This window comes from Leptonotus elevatus, chromosome 1, assembly GCF_054856555.1.
Source record: "Leptonotus elevatus isolate MCC_2025b chromosome 1, RoL_Lele_1.0, whole genome shotgun sequence".
Taxonomy (NCBI): domain Eukaryota; kingdom Metazoa; phylum Chordata; class Actinopteri; order Syngnathiformes; family Syngnathidae; genus Leptonotus; species Leptonotus elevatus.
In genome coordinates this window covers 55,877,456-55,897,455 of record NC_141239.1, presented here as the reverse complement: position 1 = coordinate 55,897,455, position 20,000 = coordinate 55,877,456, and the positions used below count along the sequence as shown (strand labels likewise).

General features: G+C 39.8%; 1 protein-coding gene across 1 annotated transcript in view; it reads left to right on the top strand.

The window, feature by feature from the left end:
• dus1l (dihydrouridine synthase 1-like (S. cerevisiae)) overlaps positions 1 to 20,000 on the top strand; it is a 23,407-nt gene that overhangs the window by 419 nt on the left and 2,988 nt on the right. The window contains exons 1-8 of the mRNA XM_086070884.1: positions 1 to 531; positions 619 to 669; positions 7,620 to 7,732; positions 10,346 to 10,428; positions 14,213 to 14,316; positions 14,389 to 14,536; positions 16,492 to 16,588; positions 16,670 to 16,755. The exon at positions 1 to 531 is cut by the window's left edge and continues 419 nt beyond it. Of these exons, the coding sequence (XP_085927010.1) occupies positions 516 to 531; positions 619 to 669; positions 7,620 to 7,732; positions 10,346 to 10,428; positions 14,213 to 14,316; positions 14,389 to 14,536; positions 16,492 to 16,588; positions 16,670 to 16,755 (698 nt within the window). The 5' untranslated portion in view covers positions 1 to 515. The remainder of the gene's footprint in view (positions 532 to 618; positions 670 to 7,619; positions 7,733 to 10,345; positions 10,429 to 14,212; positions 14,317 to 14,388; positions 14,537 to 16,491; positions 16,589 to 16,669; positions 16,756 to 20,000) is intronic.

The following is a 20,000-nucleotide window of genomic DNA, read 5'->3' as shown; positions in this document are numbered from 1 at the left end:
ATTCAACAGGGCGTCTTAGTGGACAGGCTCAATTCATTCCGCTGGGTTGGATGTTCTTGTTCTTGTAGTCATCATGAGTCATCTCCTGTTAATCAGCTGTTGAATATGACTACCTGAATATGCTCTGTAGGAGCAGAGCAAAGCATTCTTTATTGCAAGCAGAAGCAATTCTTCATTGCATGAGTCATTTTAGATGGGCTGTCCTAATCTGACTATGTGTGTGGAAGCAGATCAAGCATTCTTCATTGTAAGCAATAGCAATTCTTCTTTGCAGCAAATAGTAAAGTGCTTATTCATGTGCTAACTAATTGTACAATTTTCCCAACAGTTAATCATGATATTCATATTGTTATATATTTCTTTGTCAGGCCTGGTTAGACTTGTATTCATGAAAGTAATAATTTTTTCTTTTTTTCTTTCAGTTTTGCGCAAATGATCCTGAGATATTCATTCAGGCAGCTCTTTTGGCACAGAACTACTGTGATGCCATTGACCTCAACCTGGGTTGTCCTCAAATGATTGCTAAAAGGGGTACCTTTACTTTCTACATAAATTAAGCATGTGGTAATAAATGTTATGCATGAAAGCAACTAACAGTTCTTTTGGTTCTTGTCAAAGGGCACTATGGAGTTTTCCTGCAAGATGAATGGGAGCTGTTGAAAAAAATGGGTAATGCATTTTTTTTCTATGATTACATTACAATAAAAAGAGTAATTTTAGTTATAAAATAGAAGGACAGCGGAACCTCCAAGCTTGGCCACAACCTCTTCCATGACACTGTTCAGAACGCTTTTATGGAAAAATTATTGAGATCAAATACTATAAATCTGAAATATTCTGGAACTTGAGGTAGCCCAACAATTTTCCAGGTAGAGAGAGAGAGATATTACAGTGTTTTTCCGCCGTACTTTGTGGTTCACTCATTGCCGATTCACTCTCGTGGATTTTTGTTTTGGTCCATTTATGCCTCTATTTTGCTCCCTTTTTGTTATATTTAAGCAAGTAGAAACAGCAATTTCTTTCATTCAACACAATCTATTACATTTTTACAAAAAATACAATTGTAAAAAAAATTGTTTTTCTTTTTCTTTTAATTATTCTTAGCAAGTTGGTATCCCATCACTGGTGACCTATTTTTTTTTTAGAACAGACCACAGTTGTTACCAGGAGTGAAAGTGGACCGGAACGGTCTGATACTACGTGTACCGGTCTAAGATTCGGGACCGGAATGATCCGGTGTGGTGCTTCGGTCCTGAAAATACAACAATTTGTCAAAAATGCACAGGGGAAACATCAACCAAGTGTCCGTCTGCAAAGAAAAAAGAAACCCAACAACAACATGGCCGTAAATTGCATACAGTAATCTCGCAATCCTGTAACGCACATGATTGGTTACGGTATAATCACAAGCACATCGGGGTGCAGGTGGTGAATGCGAACGTTGTAGAGTTAATTATTTCCCGGAGCACAAAATGCCGTTTAGCTCAGTGCAAACGTGTTTTGTTTTTGTTTTTTTCTGGCTCAGAGGAGCGGCAGCTCGGATTTAAGATTTAGTCGCTAACTTCATAGAAACGGAAACTGTGCAATAGCATAGTGGACCTAGGGGTTATTAAAAATGAGGTAGGGTTTTTATTCTTAAAATACACTTGTATTTCTTATTGTAGGCCACTGCAACATTAGGCACAGTTCAAACATCACCTCTGTGCTTGAATGTAATTAAGTAATGATTACATTCATTTAATAGATGTATTGAATGAAAATCATACTCCAATAAATGTTTAAAAAACATTTCCTAGACATTAAAGAACCTTTAAAAGCATTTGAGTTTTTTTTTTGTTAATACAGTACATTGAATATTTTGGAAGAAAAAGACAATTTAGTATGGATCGGTATTGGCAGATACTGACCTCAAGGTATCGGTATCAAATCGGTAATGAAAAAAACTAGAGCATCCGTAGATTTTCGCTGTTTTGTTTTGGCGACTCCATGCAACGAACAATTCTTTGTTAAACTGTGATTCGACCCGAATGGAAGTAAAGACTGTGTTCACTAAACGTCTGTGGTTATTGGATTAACATTGGTAGCAGAGGATGGCTGCTGCTGCTAATTACAAGATTCCACCGCCATTTGACGAGAAGACGTCCTACGAAACTTGGAAAATTTTGATTGAAATATGGAGAAGAGTTACCGACCTCGAGGAAAAGAAACAAGTGCTAGCAGTTACCTTGTCGCTCACTGGCAGAGCGAGGGAAAGCGCGCTGGAAATTGCCGCCGATGGCTTGAATTCTGACACTGGTATGGCTACACTCTTGACAAACTTGGACTGTTTTTAAAAGAAGAGAAGGATTGGCAGTACGAAGCATACACTGAGTTTGATCGTATCACAAGAGAGAGCGGTGGCTCTATGTTGGACTACATTGTCGAGTTTGAACGAAGGTAAAACAAAATATGTTAATTTAAAATGGAGCTCCTAGATGCTGTACTTGCCTTTAAACTTCTGGATACTGCTGGTCTGAACGTCAAAGACAAACAGTTAGCGCTGACAGCTTGACCAAGTGTTTCATTCGCCGACATGAAATCAGCTTTGAAGAGAATTTTGGGAGACGCTACTTCGACACTAGGGCGCGGCAGCGTGCAGCAGATGAGTGCAAACGGCACTGCCTATTATACAAGATACCCTTTTAAAAGTGAAACCAAATTCACCAGCCTACAACCTCAAACTACGATGCAAGGTATTAATCCAATTGATAAACGTGGCAGGTGAACGAGGTGTGGAGTTTGTCAAAGTACATTTTACTGGGCAAAGGACTGTCCACATAAAAGAGAAAGTGTCAAATATACCAATGCTTTTAAGCAAGACCTCACTGAAGAGAGCAAGTGCCGTGTTGGACATGACAAGGCGACAATGTTTAAACAGCCAGTTAAACTTGAGTTAACATTTTCAGGACATTATTGTGTAAACTTAAGAGACACTGGTCAGGATAAAGAAAAAGCAAATGAGACTCAAAAGGCGAAGATGAGATTCTCATTGTTCGAGAGAACATGAGTGTCAAAGAAAAGAAGAAGATACTTATGAAACTACATAGACAGTTTGGACACTCAGAAGAGAGACTACAGAGACTACTGGCCTGCTCAGGCACTCAAGATAAAGAAAGCAAGACAATTCTCAAGAAAATTGTGAAGGATTGTGAAATGTGCAGCAGGTACAGTAAACCAAAGCACAAACCAGTTGTCAGTCTTCCTAAGGCTTCAACTTACAATGAAACTGTGGCTGTTGACTTGCATGAACTTGAACCAAATGTGTGGTATCTACATACAGACCACTTCACTCGCTTCAGTGCAGGAAGGATAGTCACAGCAAAAAAAACCAAAGAGATTGTGACACAATTTATTCACTGTTTGATCAGTGTCCATGGCCCTCCACGTAGGCTGTTCAGTGACAATGGAGGTGAATTCAATAATGAAGAATCAAAAGACATGGCTGAAAAGTTTAATATTGAGATAAAAAAAGACTGCAGCACACAGCCCATGGAGTAATGGCCTTTTAGAAAGGCATTATGAAACTCTCACGGACATATTGCTTAATGTTAAAAAGGACAAGACCTGTGATTAGAAGACCACACTTGATTGGGCACTCATGGCAATGAACCCCATGCACAACGTACACGGATATAGCCCTTACCAACTAGTGTTTTGCCGTAATCCAAACCTGCCCTCAGTGCTCACTGATAAGCCCCCAGCCCTAGAAACCACTGTGAGCTCTTGGGTAGCTCAACACATCACAACTCTACATGCAATGAGAGAGAGAGGCTGAATGCGCAGAGAGAATCAAAAGAGCCCTACACAAGCAACTGCGGCCAGTTGACGACAGGTATGATACAGGAGACAAAATCTACAAGAGGATTGACTGTAATGAGTGGAAAGGACCAGGGGTCATGATAGGCCAGGATGGTGCTGTTATATTTGTGAGGCACGGTGGAGCATATGTGCAGGTGCATCACACTAGACTTGAGAAAAGTGGATGATCCCCCAATCAAAGAGGTGGACATTGACACAGAACAAGAGATGGACAGTGTTGAACATTCTCCAGCTACAGCAGCAGCAGCAGATCTCAGCAACGCTGAAAGTGACAATGAGGAAAAGATAGAAATGAACAATGGACCTCAGAATGCTGATAATATTGTTGAACCACACATGAACCAGAGCCAAATGCGGGAGGCAATTTTGATCAGTCTTGGATGTCACAACAACCCCAGTCAAGTTATGAAGGTTTTAAGATGAAATCTGGCGAAGTGGTTACATATAAAGATAAACAGTGGTCAAAGTTATACTGGAACTGTCCTCAGCAGAGCAGGAAAAGCTACTGGAAAACACAAAGACTGGTACAACCTGCAGTTCAGCCAGGCGGAAGAAGAAGCCGAAACAACAGGATCGGTCAATCTTGGAGCAATGGACAGTGTACAGGTGATTCCGACAGAGCAGGAGGAGGCAAGTGCTAACAACACCGAAGATAACATTTCGGTAGTGCATGAGGACCTGTTTCTTCCAGCCAAACATGAGGAGATTTCAAGTTGGAAGAAAAACAATGTATTTGATGTAGTCACAGATGAAGGTTAGAAATGCATCTCAACAAGGTGGGTGGGTACACTAAGGAAACAGCTGCTGGTGTTGCGCCAAAGGCCCGACAAGTAGCAAGAGGTTTTGAGGAGATGAACACCAAGGACCTTCCCAAAGACTCACTTACAGAGTCTTTGAAGATGATCATAGCTGTGATGTCAAAACAAGTGGTAGCTGAATTCCATGGACATTAAAGCAGCCTTTTTATAAGACAAGACACTAACGAGGGACATTTACATCCGCCCTCCTCAGGAGGCACAGCGCAAAGGGACTGTCTGGAAGTTAAATAAGTGTGTTTATGGTCTGACAGATGCTTATTTCTACTGGTACACTAGAGTCAGAGAGACCATACAACAATTGGGAGCCACTGTGTCAAAAGTAGATACAGCTGTGTTTTACTGGTTAGACCACGGTGGCCAGGTGACAGGATTCCTTGCATCCCCTGTAGACGACATGTAGATGCGTTTTCCTCAAATGCCATCCCTCAATTGAAACCTGCTTTCCAAGTTGGCAGGGAAGAGAACAGTAACTTTAGTTACCTAGGAATGGAAATACATTCTTTACAAGATGAGATACAGGTACATCAAAGTACATACATAAAAAATTAGCAAAGTATCACAATAAATCCTATCAGAACTACACAACGTGAAGCGCTGACAATGAAATAGACATGCTCAAATCAAGGATAGGACAAATATTGTGGGTAGCATGGCAGAGCCGGCCAGATTTGATGTGTGACGTTTCTATCTTGGCATCTACACTAAACATGCCACAATTCAAACTCTACATTGTGCAAACAAGCTCATTAGAAAACTTAAATCAGACTGTCAGGTTGAGGTTTCAGTACCTGGGAGAAAACAGCTCCCTCAAAATTGTAGTGTTCAGTGATTCCTCTCTCGGGACCTCTCTGATGGTGGTACACAGGGTGGGCATTTCATCATGCTCTTGGGTGAAAATGGAAAATTCTCACCCATATCCTGGCAGTCAAAACAGATCAGGAGAGTTGTACGGAGTACATTAGCAGGTGAGACCCTAGCTCTCGCAGATGGGATTGACAGTGCAGTTTTTCTTGCAACACTGTACTCAGAAATCAGACTGGCAACTGTTCATGCAGAAATGTACCCATTGTGTGTGTGTAATAGACAATTATTTCTCTTCTGGATGCAGTCAAATCCACAAAGTCTGTTAAAGCATCTTCAGATCAGTAATGTGAAGGAGCTGATGCTCTATGGGACTGTTCAGGAAATTTTCTGGTCAGCTACCAAAGAACAACTTGCCAACTGCTTAACCAAAACAGGGGCATCTGCACTTGGCCTCTTCAGTCCTTAGCAAAGGTGTTTGCAAACTTAAAATTTAAATGTTACTTCTAATGCTGTGTTCCAACTGTACTGTTTTCTTGTTTTGCTGTATGTTCTGTAAGACATTAATATTTATGTTAATGTAGTACTTTAAAAAAGGGGAGATTAAGTTGTGTTTTTTTTTTAATACAGTGCATGTGCGTGAGGTTTTGGAGGTACCGCAAGATTTTTCGCTGTTTTGTTTTGGCGGCTCCATCTAACAAACAATTCTTTGTTAAACTGTGATTCAACCTAAATGGAAGTAAAGAACGTGTTCTCTTCACATCTGTGGTTATTGGATTAACAGCACCAACTTGTGCACGCCTACCAAAATTTTGTTTTGACCAAATACGGCAACAAATGTGAATATCGTAGTCATCATAGGAAAAAATAGAGTCTCGAACCAGCTAACGACGCACAAACCGCCTCTCGCTGTTCTTCAAAAAGGAAACAGTAATTCTGCGGGAACAGAATTAATTACAGTGTCCATTCAGTCGTCCTCCAGTGTCGCCATGTTTGGTTCATTGTTTGTTTCCAAGTAATGGCTTCATGTCCCGCCCTAAACACGCCTGATTGGTCCGTCCTAAAAAAAGGTTGGTTGCGAACGGATCAGTAGGAGCAGTACAAGCCAGATGGATTCTCGTGTTGTTTGTGAACAAATACAGCGAGAATTCAGCTTGCTGGCAAGGTTAAGTATTGGCAGTTATTGAATAACTTTTTTTTTTTGACAACCTCTACTTAATGGAAATTCGCGTAGATTGTAACACCCGCGAAAAGTGAGGGAACACTATAGAGTAGATCTAAAGAAAAGAAAAAAAACGGTTAGAATAATGAATAAAGGTTGGCTACAGAGAATCAACCACTGAATTCTTTATAGGATCTGATATTTTAAAATGCATGGATATATCGTGTACTTGAAAACACAGGAAGTATTTTTTCGTGCAGTAAACAATAACCTACCTGTTTGTATTGTACATTTCTTTAAATCAAGAAAATGAAACTATAATTTAAGGGGTTTATATATGTTTGAAACATGTAAAGTGAGGACCGACATAAAATACAGATGTTTCAGTTTTCGGTGGAAAATTGTGGAATAGACTTGATAATGCATTGAAGCTGTGTGCTTCTCTGTTGAGGTTTAAGAACATTTTAAAATAATTAATGCTTACAGAGCCATTCAGAAAATGTAAAACATTAAGGAAGTGTAGTATTTATTTATTTTGTTTTGTTGTAATTGTATGTGATTAATGAGACTGTATAGTATAAGTAATAATTAGCCTGTTGCTTCACCTTATTCCTTTTTCAATTAATGGATTTGTTTGAAAGGATGTTTGTGTTTTTTTCTTTATGTATGAAGCCAAAATAAACCAGTCATTCATTCATCGGGGGGATTTAGAACTGGCTATATACAATGCTGACTGAAAAAGAAGTGGGGTTTGTTAATGTTTTTTTCTAAAGCTGACCGTTCAATTATGCGTACACAAGGTTCGAGGAAGTTCTAAATTTGTTTGCAGAGTATGCATAAGTTCAAATATGAACATTGATGGAAAAAAGATTTCAAACATGCATACATTTGATTTAAGCACAAATGTGTGCATATGCACTTAGTGAATGAAGCTCAATTTAGTGCAGTTTTAATCTTAAACTACTTTTTTCATTTGACAGTCACATTAGCAAATGAAAAGCTGTCCGTGCCTATCACGTGTAAGATCCGTGTGTTCGAGGACATCGAAAAGACTGTCTGCTATGCCCAAATGCTGGAGAAAGCTGGCTGCCAGGTACGAAGTTTGATAATGTTCTAAAAATTTCTCAATTTAATTCATACATCAAGCGGGCACAACATATGACTGCTTGCATATTCAGTGGAGATTTCTGTATTGACTCATTTACTCCCGAAACATATAAATAAGTTCCATTTTAAATATCGGCATGCTCCCAAAGACATATTTATACGTTTGTTTTATGCTAGAGCATACAGAAGGCTTTGATGCAGCCTCTGAACTGAAGAGAATGCAAGAGAATGATAGTTATTACAAAAACGGCCGGCAGGTGGCAGCAGACTATAAGAGATCAACCAGGGCCATGTTGCAAAAAGCTGTTTCCACCACTGTTTTAAACTGATTTGTGAATAATGATTAAACTTAGATATATTCTAATGCTAATTACTGCAAAACAGAAACATATTGAAATACACTTTTATTCCTGATGAAAAAAGAGACTCTAATCTTTCTTTCGGTAGGTTCCATGTTTTTATAGCAATAGAACGCAATATTCTGTGGGCCTTGCAAAATCAGTCAAAATCCAGTAAAACAGCCAGGAGCGAAGGAGGTTGCCTCAGGGAAAATGGCTGGGAGTGAATGAGTTCAGTTAATAAACACTGAAACCAAAATCTTGTGGTGCTGTGAACTTTAAGTAGTCATATAAATCAATGACCAAAACAGCCTTTTACCAGCTGAACAACATATTCAGACTGAAAAGTTGCATGCTCCAAGCAGACAAGGAGAAGCGGGTTCATGCTTTTATATCCAGTAGACTTGATTATTGAAATGGTATTTCGACTTGACTCCTTCAAAAGAGCATCAAACAGTTGCAGCACATTCAGAACACTGGAGCTCGGGTTCTGACCAGAATACTGTGATCAGAACATATTACTCTAGTCCTAATGGCTTTACACGCCTCCCAGTAAGTTGTAGAAGAGATTTAAAAATTCTGCTTCAGGTCTATAAATCGCTGAATGGGTTGGATCTTGAATACTTTAAGGGAAAGCTAATTGACCTATTGCAAAACATGCCCCCAAACGGCCGTGGTCCATCAAGCTTCTATCCGCTCCATTGAAATCCATTGTAAAAGCAATCCACAAAACTTTTGTCAGCTTCAATAAACCCATACCAAATAAAGTTTCAACAAGCTGTGGACCTCCAACAAGCAAAATAGTGAGGCGGTGCCCATAGATTGTGTAAATTGAACACAAGGAATCCACAAAGTGCTCCAAGGTCGAGGAGCCTGTAACGTAGCTATAATGGGGTAGGCTAATGCCATATCGCTGAACTATCAACCGCTTGTTAAATTCACTTTAGCTCTAGAGGCAAGATCATCCACAAATCTGAACATCAGTTATATTTATGATTAATTGATATTGTATATTTTTATCATAATATCATTATCGTTGGCCATTCACGGTAATTGGCAACTGCTTCCTTCCCCATTTTCGGCGAGTTCTTTATAATGCGACGCTTTGTAAAAATACATCGTTTATCTTGATCATTGTTATTAATGGTAGCTGGGTAACTTGACGTCCTAGTAGGTAGTTTATGCTGGGTCTCATACTGGGAGGTCTGTGATGTTTCATTGATTTACACAGTCAACAAAGCATCTTAACAGGCACTTTGAACGTATCATTTTGTGTTACTTCAGAGTAAACATCGTAAACAATCATTCTGCTGCAGCCAGAAAAAAAACACAATCAGTTTACAGGTGCATTTATTAAAAATTTGAATTATTTTGCAGGATTGTGCAAGATGACATTACTCAACGGCACAAATTCTTCCCAATTTTTGAAAAACAACTTATTTTAATATAATTAAATTGCAACTTTCTTCTGTTCTCTAAGCGTGTACACCATTGATACACGGCACTACACTGCCCTTAAGAGGCCAAACGTGCAGGAACACCCAGTATTTGTTTTGCAATTACTGTTTTAGTGTACATATTTTTTTATTTTAACTTTTTTGGGTTTAAGGATTCACTGAATTTTATTTTCCTCAAAATCCAAAACACAAATATATCTAAGGACTTTTTTTGGTCACAAACACAAAATACAATCCCTAAGGTCACATATAGCCCACCAAGTCTCCAGACTTGTGAAAATAACATAAAATAAATATGATAAAGAGGGTAATGTTATGCTTAAGTTTGAAAATGAAGAATGAAAATGCGAGAGGCTTGAATTTCATGATATTTATAAGGTTATGTAATACTTGACAAAAAGTAGTGTTCAAGAATAAAGTGTTTAACGTGAAGGGATGAATGGGCGTAAGGCTATGATAATAGTTTTGAGTAATTGAGTTTTAGTATTTGAAAAAATATAAATTTCTAAAATCAATGAATAATTGTTTCATTAATTGTGATTTCATTTTGAATCAAAATAATTGTTTGTTTGTTTTCCTCCCCTATAATCGTCCAGCCCCACTGTATGGTATTTTCATTTATTTGTTGCCTTTGCTTTTTCCATCAATTCTATCTTCCAAACCGCTTATAATGTCTGTAAATCTGTTCTTTGTAAATGTGTTTCAATGTTGTTGTTTTTATGGTATTGATAATAATTACATTGAGATAAGAAATATTCAGTTTTACAGAGAAAGCAATTTATTTATTTATTTTTTTGTCTTCAGCTACTCACAGTGCATGGCAGAACCAAACACCAGAAAGGAGCAATGACTGGAATTGCTAGTTGGGAGCATGTCAGAGCGGTCAGGTGAGTTGCAATGATTTATTCCAATCTTTGATTATGCAGGGCATGGTGCGAGTGCATGTTTTAATTAGTGGTGCAACAGAGAATCTTTGAGCCGTGATGCGTGTGGACAAGTCAAGCTAGCCACCATGTGCTGCAAAGGCCAACTTCAAAATAAAAGACTATCAATTAATACATGGCTGTCAATGCAATAGCCTTGGTAGGTTTGTATTTTGAAGTTAACCCTCGCAGCGCCAACCATCATCAACACAACGTGATGCTGAACTCATTTCAATAATTAGGGACACCCAGAACTCACTAGGTTATTATGCACAAGTCTCCGCCGTTAGCAGTTAGCCGCTAAAGGGAGTATCTTTGATTAAATGGCTCACACGACAGGTCATCAAGCAGACACTCGAGGCCTATTTATATTCACGCCAGAGGCGACGACGCGTGTGTTTGCTTGACTTACTTTTTTGCAATACGCATTGTTTTGAACATGTAATGCAGGTTCACTCCAATTTGAGGGTGTCGCTATGGCTGTTTTTGGCAAGGAGAGTGGAGTTTCCTCTGTATTTTATACCCAATATGTCGTTTTTAGTTTCCGGAACAAAGCGATAAAATGCATAGCGTGGAACATTATTTGCTGCAACAGGGTTTTTCCTGGCTCATTGAGGCAGAGATGGTATCATCCTGACTATGATGGGTGACTACCGATACCAGGTATCGTATCGGTGTCAATACAAGTCTTATTTTAGGGTATCGGTGGCATGGTGGTGACCGATACCATTATCGGCCACCCTCATGGGCCATTTTACGATCAGGGACAAGAAATTATATGAATACAAAGTTGCCATTAACTTCATGCAATTTTAAGGAAAAATTATATATTGGGATAATGAGGTCTTTCTTTAAAATCATCTGTCATTTATGGGTGGGGATTTTTATTTACTAGTGGTATCTGTATTTGGTATCAGGTGGAGGAGAAGCTAGAGGCATGGAGGTTTGCCCTGGAAAGGAGGGGAATGAAGGTTAGCCGTAGTAAAACGGAGTATCTGTGTGTGAATGGGAGGGACCCAAGTGAAAGAGTGAGGTTACATAGAATAGACCAAGAATGTCAAGGAGTTTAAGTATTTAGGGTCAACAGTCCGGAGTAATGTAGATTGTGGAAAATAAGTGAAAAAGCGTGTGCAGGCAGGCTGGAACGGGTGGAGAAAAGTGTCAGGTGTGATGTGTGATAGAAGAGTTTCAGCTAAAATAAAAGGAAATTAGGGGTGCACCGATCACAATTTTCTGGCCGATCCCCGATCTTTTAAAAAGTCTGACCTGCCGATCACGATTTTTTTTTTCATTACAAGCAACATATACCTTCAGTGTTCCAATCTTGTTTTATTGGAAAACATTGAACAATAATGGTGAAATAAAACAAATGGGTTGTTTTAACTTCACATGAAGTAGTTCTCTCAAATAGAAATGAAAATCCTATTAGTCATCTCAGCAGAACAGGACAGTGGCTGATTCTTTCAGACCTCTGTGGAGGGAGATGGGATTGATGGAAAAGATCAGTTTAGTTTTTTAAGGGATTGGCCGATCACCGATCTCTCAAAATTAAGGAAATCTGGGTCGATAAATCGCCAGGCCAATAGATCTGTGCCCCCCTAAATGAAAGGTTTATAAAACTGTGGTGAGACCAGCGATGTTGTTTGGTCTGGAGACAGTGCCACTGAGGAAAAGACAAGAGGCAGAGCTGGAGGTGGCAGAGATGAAGATGCTGTGGTTCTCTTTGGGAGTGACCAGGATGGATAGAATCAGGAATGAGTACATCAGAGGGACAGCACATGTTAGAGGCTTTGGAGATAAAGTCAGAGAGGCCAGACTGAGATGGTTTGGACATGTCCAGAGGAGAGATGGTGAGTATATTGGCAGAAGGATGCTGAGTTTCCAAATGCCAGGCAGGAGGTCTCGAGGAAGACCTAAGAGGAGGTTTATGGATGTATTTAAAGAGGACATGAAGGTAGTTGGTGTGAGAGCAGAGGATGCAGAGGGCAGGGTTAGATGGAGTTAACTGATTCGCTGTGGCGACCCCTGAAGGGAAAAGCCCAAAGGAAAAGAAGAAGATCGGTATTTGGTATCAGTAGCGGTGACTAATCAAGAGTTGTGTATCGGTCGGGAAAAAAATGTTATTAAACATCCCTAATCCTGACCATGCGCCATGACGTGCATGTATTCTGTAAATTCAACTGACTCGCTTTCATTTTTTACAGGCAACATATAATAATTCCATATTTCAATCATAAGAATAGTAGTTATACAAGAATATGACTTATCATGTTAAAGCATTCATTCATTATCAGTCACTCATGCTGGAGGTGGTGAGCAAATAAGGTGGAGGTGGCCGCCTGAATTTTGTACAAAGGAAAAACCCTGTGCAACTAATCGATCCTAGATGACCAGGTTATTCGTTTAATTTTAGCTTTCATCATACAAATGCATATATTTGCGCACCTTCTCGCACTGCTGCTCGCTCTTCCACCGGATTTTTTCTGTTATAAAAATGGCAGTACTGCGGAAACTATTCGGGTAAAGCTGAGTATGCCATTACATCATGTGACTAAACGGACCAATCACAAGCGATACTACACCAATGATCTTCGTGCGGCAATAATTTGTGACATGCGCAGCATGTGTAGCAGAGGGGTCGCAAGGTACAGCGCTCATCACGGCGTCGATCATGTTATGCATGGCGGCAGTTGACGCCTGAGCGAACGCAAGAGCAAGCTTCATATTTATCAGCCGCATATTCGCATGCACACAATTGCATGCAAAACGCTCAACACAACGGAGCCAAAAAGTCATAACACACAGGGTGACGTTTGTTTTATAACGCAGATTAAACATGGTAGACACTCATCTCAAGGTCTAATGAGACTAAAAACTCACTGACAATTACGTGCTTCTATGACGCCATTTTGTAGTTACAGCAGTGCCTATTCCTTCCTCCCTCCTTCTGCTCCGCTTTTCAATCAGCATTTGAATTGCAGCTTTTGCTAATACATAATCATGTTTTATCAAATAAAAAAATTCTGCCACTGATCTATGAATCCCTGAATGGTTTGGGTCCTGGATATACAATATTCATTGCTGAGTGAATACAAACCCAGCAAGGGCTCTGAGATATGCAGACTTGGGTCAATTAGTGGAACCCAAAGCTCGAAGAAAACATGGTGAATTTAGCGGTTATGCTGCACACATATGAAATAAGCTGCCATCAGAAGTGAAGTCAGCCCCGAGTGTAAATGCTTTTAAATCCAGGTAAAAAGTTTTGCTTTTTCCCTATACCTTTGATTTAAAATTTAAAAACATTTTTAATTCATGTTTTTTTTCTTTTAATTATCTTAGAAAACCACTCTACTCTAAATATTTTTAAAATGTTCTGTCTAATCTTTTAACTTTGTCGATGTATGTTCTTTTAGTAAATGTTTTGCTTTTTCTGCTTTGCTTCTGAATGTTGTTAACTGCTGTGTTTGTTGATGCTTCTAGATGTTGTCTTTCCTTGTGTAAAGCACATTGAGTTGCCTTCTGTATGAAATGAGCTATAGAAATAAACTTTCCTTGCCTTTTGGCAGCTGAAAATGTTTACTTTAAAATTTGTAGTGTTCTCGGCTTAGCCAGTATGTGTAGGTGGTGGCCTGACGGAGCAGTGTAATGGCCACCGTGAATGTCGAGCCCCGTTCTAACTTCAAGGTACCAGTTTCAGTCAAATGAACTCTAAGAAAATTTCAACTGAAAAAACAACGTCATTTTACAGGAAGGCGGTAAACATTCCTGTGTTCGCTAACGGCAACATTCAGCATTTGAGTGATGTGGAACGCTGCATTAAGGAGACAGGAGTGCAAGGAGTAATGAGTGCAGGTACACAACAAGTGGTCTTTCTTTACAAGCATCAATTGTGTTTTATTGACTACAAATATCTTTACTATTTAGAGGGTAACCTCCATAATCCAGCACTCTTTGAAGGACGTAGCCCCCCAGTTTGGGAGATGGCAGAAGAGTACATTGAGGTGGTGAAGCAGCATCCCCCATGCAACCTGTCCTATGTACGAGCCCATCTCTTCAAGCTGTGGCACCACACGTATGTCTTTTTCTGTGTATTTTCTTTTACTTGTACTGTCATTGTATGGCAACAACACCACAATCTACAATTTGTTTGCTGTAAGCACATTTGAGTTTGTTGGCTATTCTGATGGATTCCCTTTTTCTTTTCCGTTTGTGTTTTTTATGTTAACATTTTTCCTCATCTGCATGTTTTTCATTGCAGACTTGTACAGGGGAAGAGCCAGGGGTCTCCTATTGTCTTTCAAAAAGCAAAAAAAAGCGTTGCCATTGTGTAAACAAATGTTTCAAACTGAGTTTTTTTTTTGTTAAGCTGACAAAGATGGTAGAACTGCCAAGTCTAGTCAACTAGTCACAACCTGTGTTCTAAATTATCACCCGCCAAATGAGAGTTACATTTCATTTTGGCGGTTGATGCTGAAAACTTGACTGGGTAACAAGAATCGTTTTTCGAAGAATTTGTACTGCGACTTAAATTCTGATCCTCCCGGAATTATTTGCATTTAAAATTTTCTTTACGGTGCCTGTCAACCTCGTCCACCGACCTAAAGAACTACTTGCTCAGACCAATGAAAAATAATTGCTCACACACACCGATCACAAGTGTGGCTTAACTTTGGTATTGCCTCAGTGCAACACTTACAATAAGATTATATTGTGCAAGGGAGGTGGCGCGATGTATATAAGTTAACAGAGTGCCGTGTCTGATGAACTTGGTGCTACCCCCCACTACTCCAGCCTCCAGTGGGCTGAACTTCAGTGTCATAATTGTGAGTTCAACAATAGAATATGTCTACTGCCAACACTGACACATCTAATAACGAAAGGGTGGGTCACCTCAAAGACAAACAACCAGCTAACATTGGCATACGTGTACAGTATTTTCTATACCAACCATGTTTCTTATCTGCAGTAATAGACACGATGTGCCAACAGGCACATTGTTAACACACTGAACCTGCTCCTAATCTCAACTGGGTTACCAAATTGCTTTGCTTTGATCTGTCTACATAAATCACTGAAGGGAGTATCCTGCATATGGTGTCCAGACGGACACGTACGGGGCCGTTTCGAAATCTTTCCACTCTGGAGCCCGGTTTCAAAAGTGACCGGTTTCAAGCTCCAAAACCGCGCCATCGTGTCGACGAACGGCTTAAAACGGTAAAAAACTTGAGAGGATACATTGAAACTGGCTTTCGTGTGGATAGAGCCTAGAGGATTCCCCTCTTCCAACACACCTGAATCAAATGATCAGGATCATTATCAGGTTTCTGCAGAGCTGGCTGATTAGCTGATCCGTTGAATCAGGTGTGTTAGAGGAAGGAAACCGCTAAAACAACCCGAGGACTGAAGTTTGAGACCTATGAGGTAAAGATATGTGAAGCTATAATATATTTTTATATCAACTCCTCTGCTCCCCTCGTGCTCACCCCCTCCCTTCCCGTGAGTCGCGTGATGCATTCACACACACTCGTAAATAAAAGGGCATATAGAACTATGGGCTGAAATATATGTGCCACCAGAAACTGAATCAAAATGATTTAGATTTGAATTTGAATCGCTAATCTTCAATAATTGCATTGAAAAACTGAATTTGGAACACATAAATTGAATGTGTATTGTTTATTTTTAATCATTGAATTTAATTTGATTGACACACATTTGGGTACTTTAGGAAGTGCAATCAATTTCAGATACACAGATCTCCTCTTTGTCCAATCAGCACTTTTGTTTTTGAGCACATGAGAAGGCTCTCCGGAAAATGTTTTATTTTCTGCTAAACCTTTTGTGGTATAAGTCATTGGGTCAAGAAACTGGGTAGAATTCTGTCCATCTCATTGTTAAATTGTATGGAATAACAATAAAAAAAAAAGTAAAAAAATAAATAAAAAATCTGGAAAAATGTATTGTTGGAATATTGATGTTTTTGCGACATATCAACACAAAATTTTAAGTCGTGATGTTTTTTGTTAGGCTTCAGATCCACCAGGACCTGAGAGAGGAGTTGGCTAAGGTGAAAACCCTTGAGAGGTTGGCTGATGTTAGTGACAAGCTGAAGCTGCGATGCCAGGTAACATGTGTTTTAAAATCACCTTAAAAGAGAAATAAATATTATGGCTGCACATCATGTGTTGCTGTATCTCCCATTCAGAAGGAAATTGCCAGAGGAAATGACATGGCTAAGGAGAGCTGCTTGCCCTTCCCTCACTGGATCTGCCAACCATATGTCAGACCACTGTGAGTGGATATCTTTTCCTAATAATGTTTTCCCTTTTAATCCTATATATTAACTATATTATGTTAAAAAATATATTTGAGGTGCAGTTTTTCAAATCAATGACCTAATTTCAGGAGCAACTTTTTAAGTGTTTTTTTTCTGGTTAACCCCAACCTCAAGTAAGGGTTTTGTTAACAGTACAAATAGGACAATATAACAAATTAACAATTAGTTTTCATTTTTATCTAATCAACATTTCTTATTTCTTAAATTCAAATTGTGTACAGCAGCAAACTATTTTCTAGAAGCAAAGCTAAATGATTAAAAAGAAAAAGAAAAAAAGATCTACTGTAATGTAATTTTGAGAACATTTATTATGCAGACCTCAAAAGTGCAAATCAAGACTTAGGCCTCTTTTGACTGATATAAATATTTTAAATATATGAATGTACTTATTATAGCCCTAGAGGCCTCTTCCTGGCTGACGTAAACCATAATGGAAGTTAATTCAGTTCCAGTTCTGTTTAGTGAGTAGTATTTTCTCTCCAGAGTCTAGACACTTACTGAATTACCAGGTATTTTGTTGTTCAAAGTTGGACGTTGCCCGCTTTAACGCGGTTCCAGCCAAACATCTGTGAAAAGTGTACTGAATCACCCAAACACTAAATCTCAGGTGTTAAAGGGACTGCAACATGAAAAATCATCTTTTTGGAGCTTTTAGCCATGTTAAAATGCTAATTCCTCACCAAAAACATGACCAAAGTTGTGTTTTCCTCCATTCGCCCCTGTATGAAAAATTCTAGGTTATTCTGCTCTCCAAGCAGGCCCCTCCCAACCTGAGAAAACGAGCTGTCGGCACGGTTTGACGTCATTGTGTGCGGCCCCACCCTCGCACCGCCTCTGCGGACTAAACACACGCCCACTTTCTCTCAGAACTCCCTCCATTGGATAATGACAAAAGTAGCTTTTATCAATAAACATTCTGCCCAAATGAATTCAAAGCAATAAATTATTCTTCACATTTGCAATGCCAAAGTGCAATGAAATGACAATTGCCTGTTTTAAAATCCATTGGCTGACACTGGTGTAAACTAAAAAAAAAACATTTGCGCTGATGAGTTTAAATGAATGGATGGTGAAGTGGATAGTGCGCTCACCCCATAAGCAATAGGGCGCGCGTTCGTGACCCGCTGTGGTGCTTTTTTTTTTCTTTCTTTCCTCTAACCTTTCTGCTCCCCTCCTCATCCACGATTTCTTGCGGCAAGGACGCGTTTGTTTCAAATGTTTATTCAAGTATTGATGGCTTGCGTGACCAAACGCAGAGATCTAGCAGCCCTTGCAATTAACTCTTTGACTGCCAGACGTTTTCAGAAAAGGGATGCCGCCAGTGCCAGCCGATTTAAGCATTTTGACTGATTTTCAAGGTCCACAGAAAATGTTCTGTTTGGACTATGGAAACACACGTACTACCAAATGAAAGATTGGACTTTCATCTTTCATCAGAAAAAAAGAGTTTGTTTCTACCTTATTCCGTTCTTTAGTAATCAACAATAGAAAATGGTTAGTTTCATCCGATTTCGCTTGTTTTGAACTCAAATACGGAGAAATCAAGCTTTTAGTGAAACGATATTATTTCATGCATTCTAGTGAATTTGACACTTCTTTTTGTCCATGAATGATGCCACAAACACCTAAATAGTGCTTTACTTCTATAAAACACTACCACCAAGAATGAAAAAGTGTTTTTTGATAGCAAAATACGTTTATTTACATTCAACAGTGTAACAATTTGACAACAATTTGGCAAACTATTTACAAATGTGTGCAACTGTGGTGCTATTTACAAATATGTGGATGTTTCAACGACAGTTTTTCTTTTTGTAACACTCTCCTGCGTGCAAAGAGACGTAACAGCATTTGCACAACAGATTGCCTCTTCGCGTGTGCCACTTTCTTGCAGGCCGTTTTTTTCCGGGGAATAGCAAGTATATACTGCAGTGTGTGTCAAGTCTAATATCAGGATCATGCTACGGTTACGTTACGGTGGTGTTACGTCTCGCTTCCCCGTGTCCTTCAGTTGCTATACCGGGTGGTAGGAGATCCATTTTATCCACTCCATTCATGGTGGCATCGTAGTCCAGAAACAGTGTCTTCTCCGTGATCAGACTGTACCCGCTCCTCCGATGAATATGCATTGGACTCGGGGTACTCTTCATTGTCCGATCGAATGTCCGCTTGTGCAGCTCCGCGTTTTCCGGCCTTAGCAGCGCTAGCCGCGCTAGCCGCGCTTTGCCGATGAGGCTTACTACTTGTTCATAACAGTCACGCCAAAGCTTCCAACTTTGGCGTAGAGCTCGTTGTCATCTTCTTCATCATCATCAATCTGCATTGGTCGATGCCAACTCTCCATCGCCCGATCGAATGTCCGATTGTGTAGAAGTACCCGGCCGGCTATTGTGCGCGTTTTCCGGCCTTAGCAGCGCTAGCCGCGCTAGCCGCGCTTAGCCGTGAGGCTTACTACGTGTTCATAACGCCAAAGCTTCCAACTTTGGCGTAGAGCTCGTTGTCATCATCATCGTTGACATCAATGCGCTTTTTAGTATTGATTGATGCTTTCCGTCTTTGAAAAAAATGCTCAAGCTGAGCTGCTTGTAACCGGTTGCTTGGTCAAGCCATTGTGGCTTGGATCAGCCATTGTCTCCTCAACACTCTAGCTCCGCCTCACGTCTTCTACTGACGCCCACGGTGGGCGGCCCATCCAACCTTGTGCAAAGAGAGTCATCGCTGCCCTCTAGGGGCCAAAACGAGTCTTTGACTAATCAGATCAGCCTGATTCTTTCAGCACAGCTGCCCAAGGCTTTCCTGCACCCGTTTTTGAAAAAAAAAAAAAAAACATAGGGGACGTCTTTTAACGTCCTCGGCGCCCTTCCCTAGGTTTATGCTAAACGTTTTATAACGTTTATGGCAGTCAAAGAGTTAAGAGTCAATTTTAAAAATTGGCTTAGACCCTATCTGTATGTTTCGTGGGCGTTGCGCAAAGCAGTCGGCTTGGATGATGTCATGAGAGTACGCGCGGCAGCCACTGGTGGAGGAGAGGCGGGATTTTACTGAACCGGGCGTTTGACTTCCGTGTAAGAAAAATAGCCACCAAAATAACTCATATTTCATAAGAAATTACATCGCAATAGTGTCAAAGGTGAGATTTCATCATTATATGCCTAGAGATAACTGTGGAAGGGCTTAAAATACCATGGTGTAGGTCCTT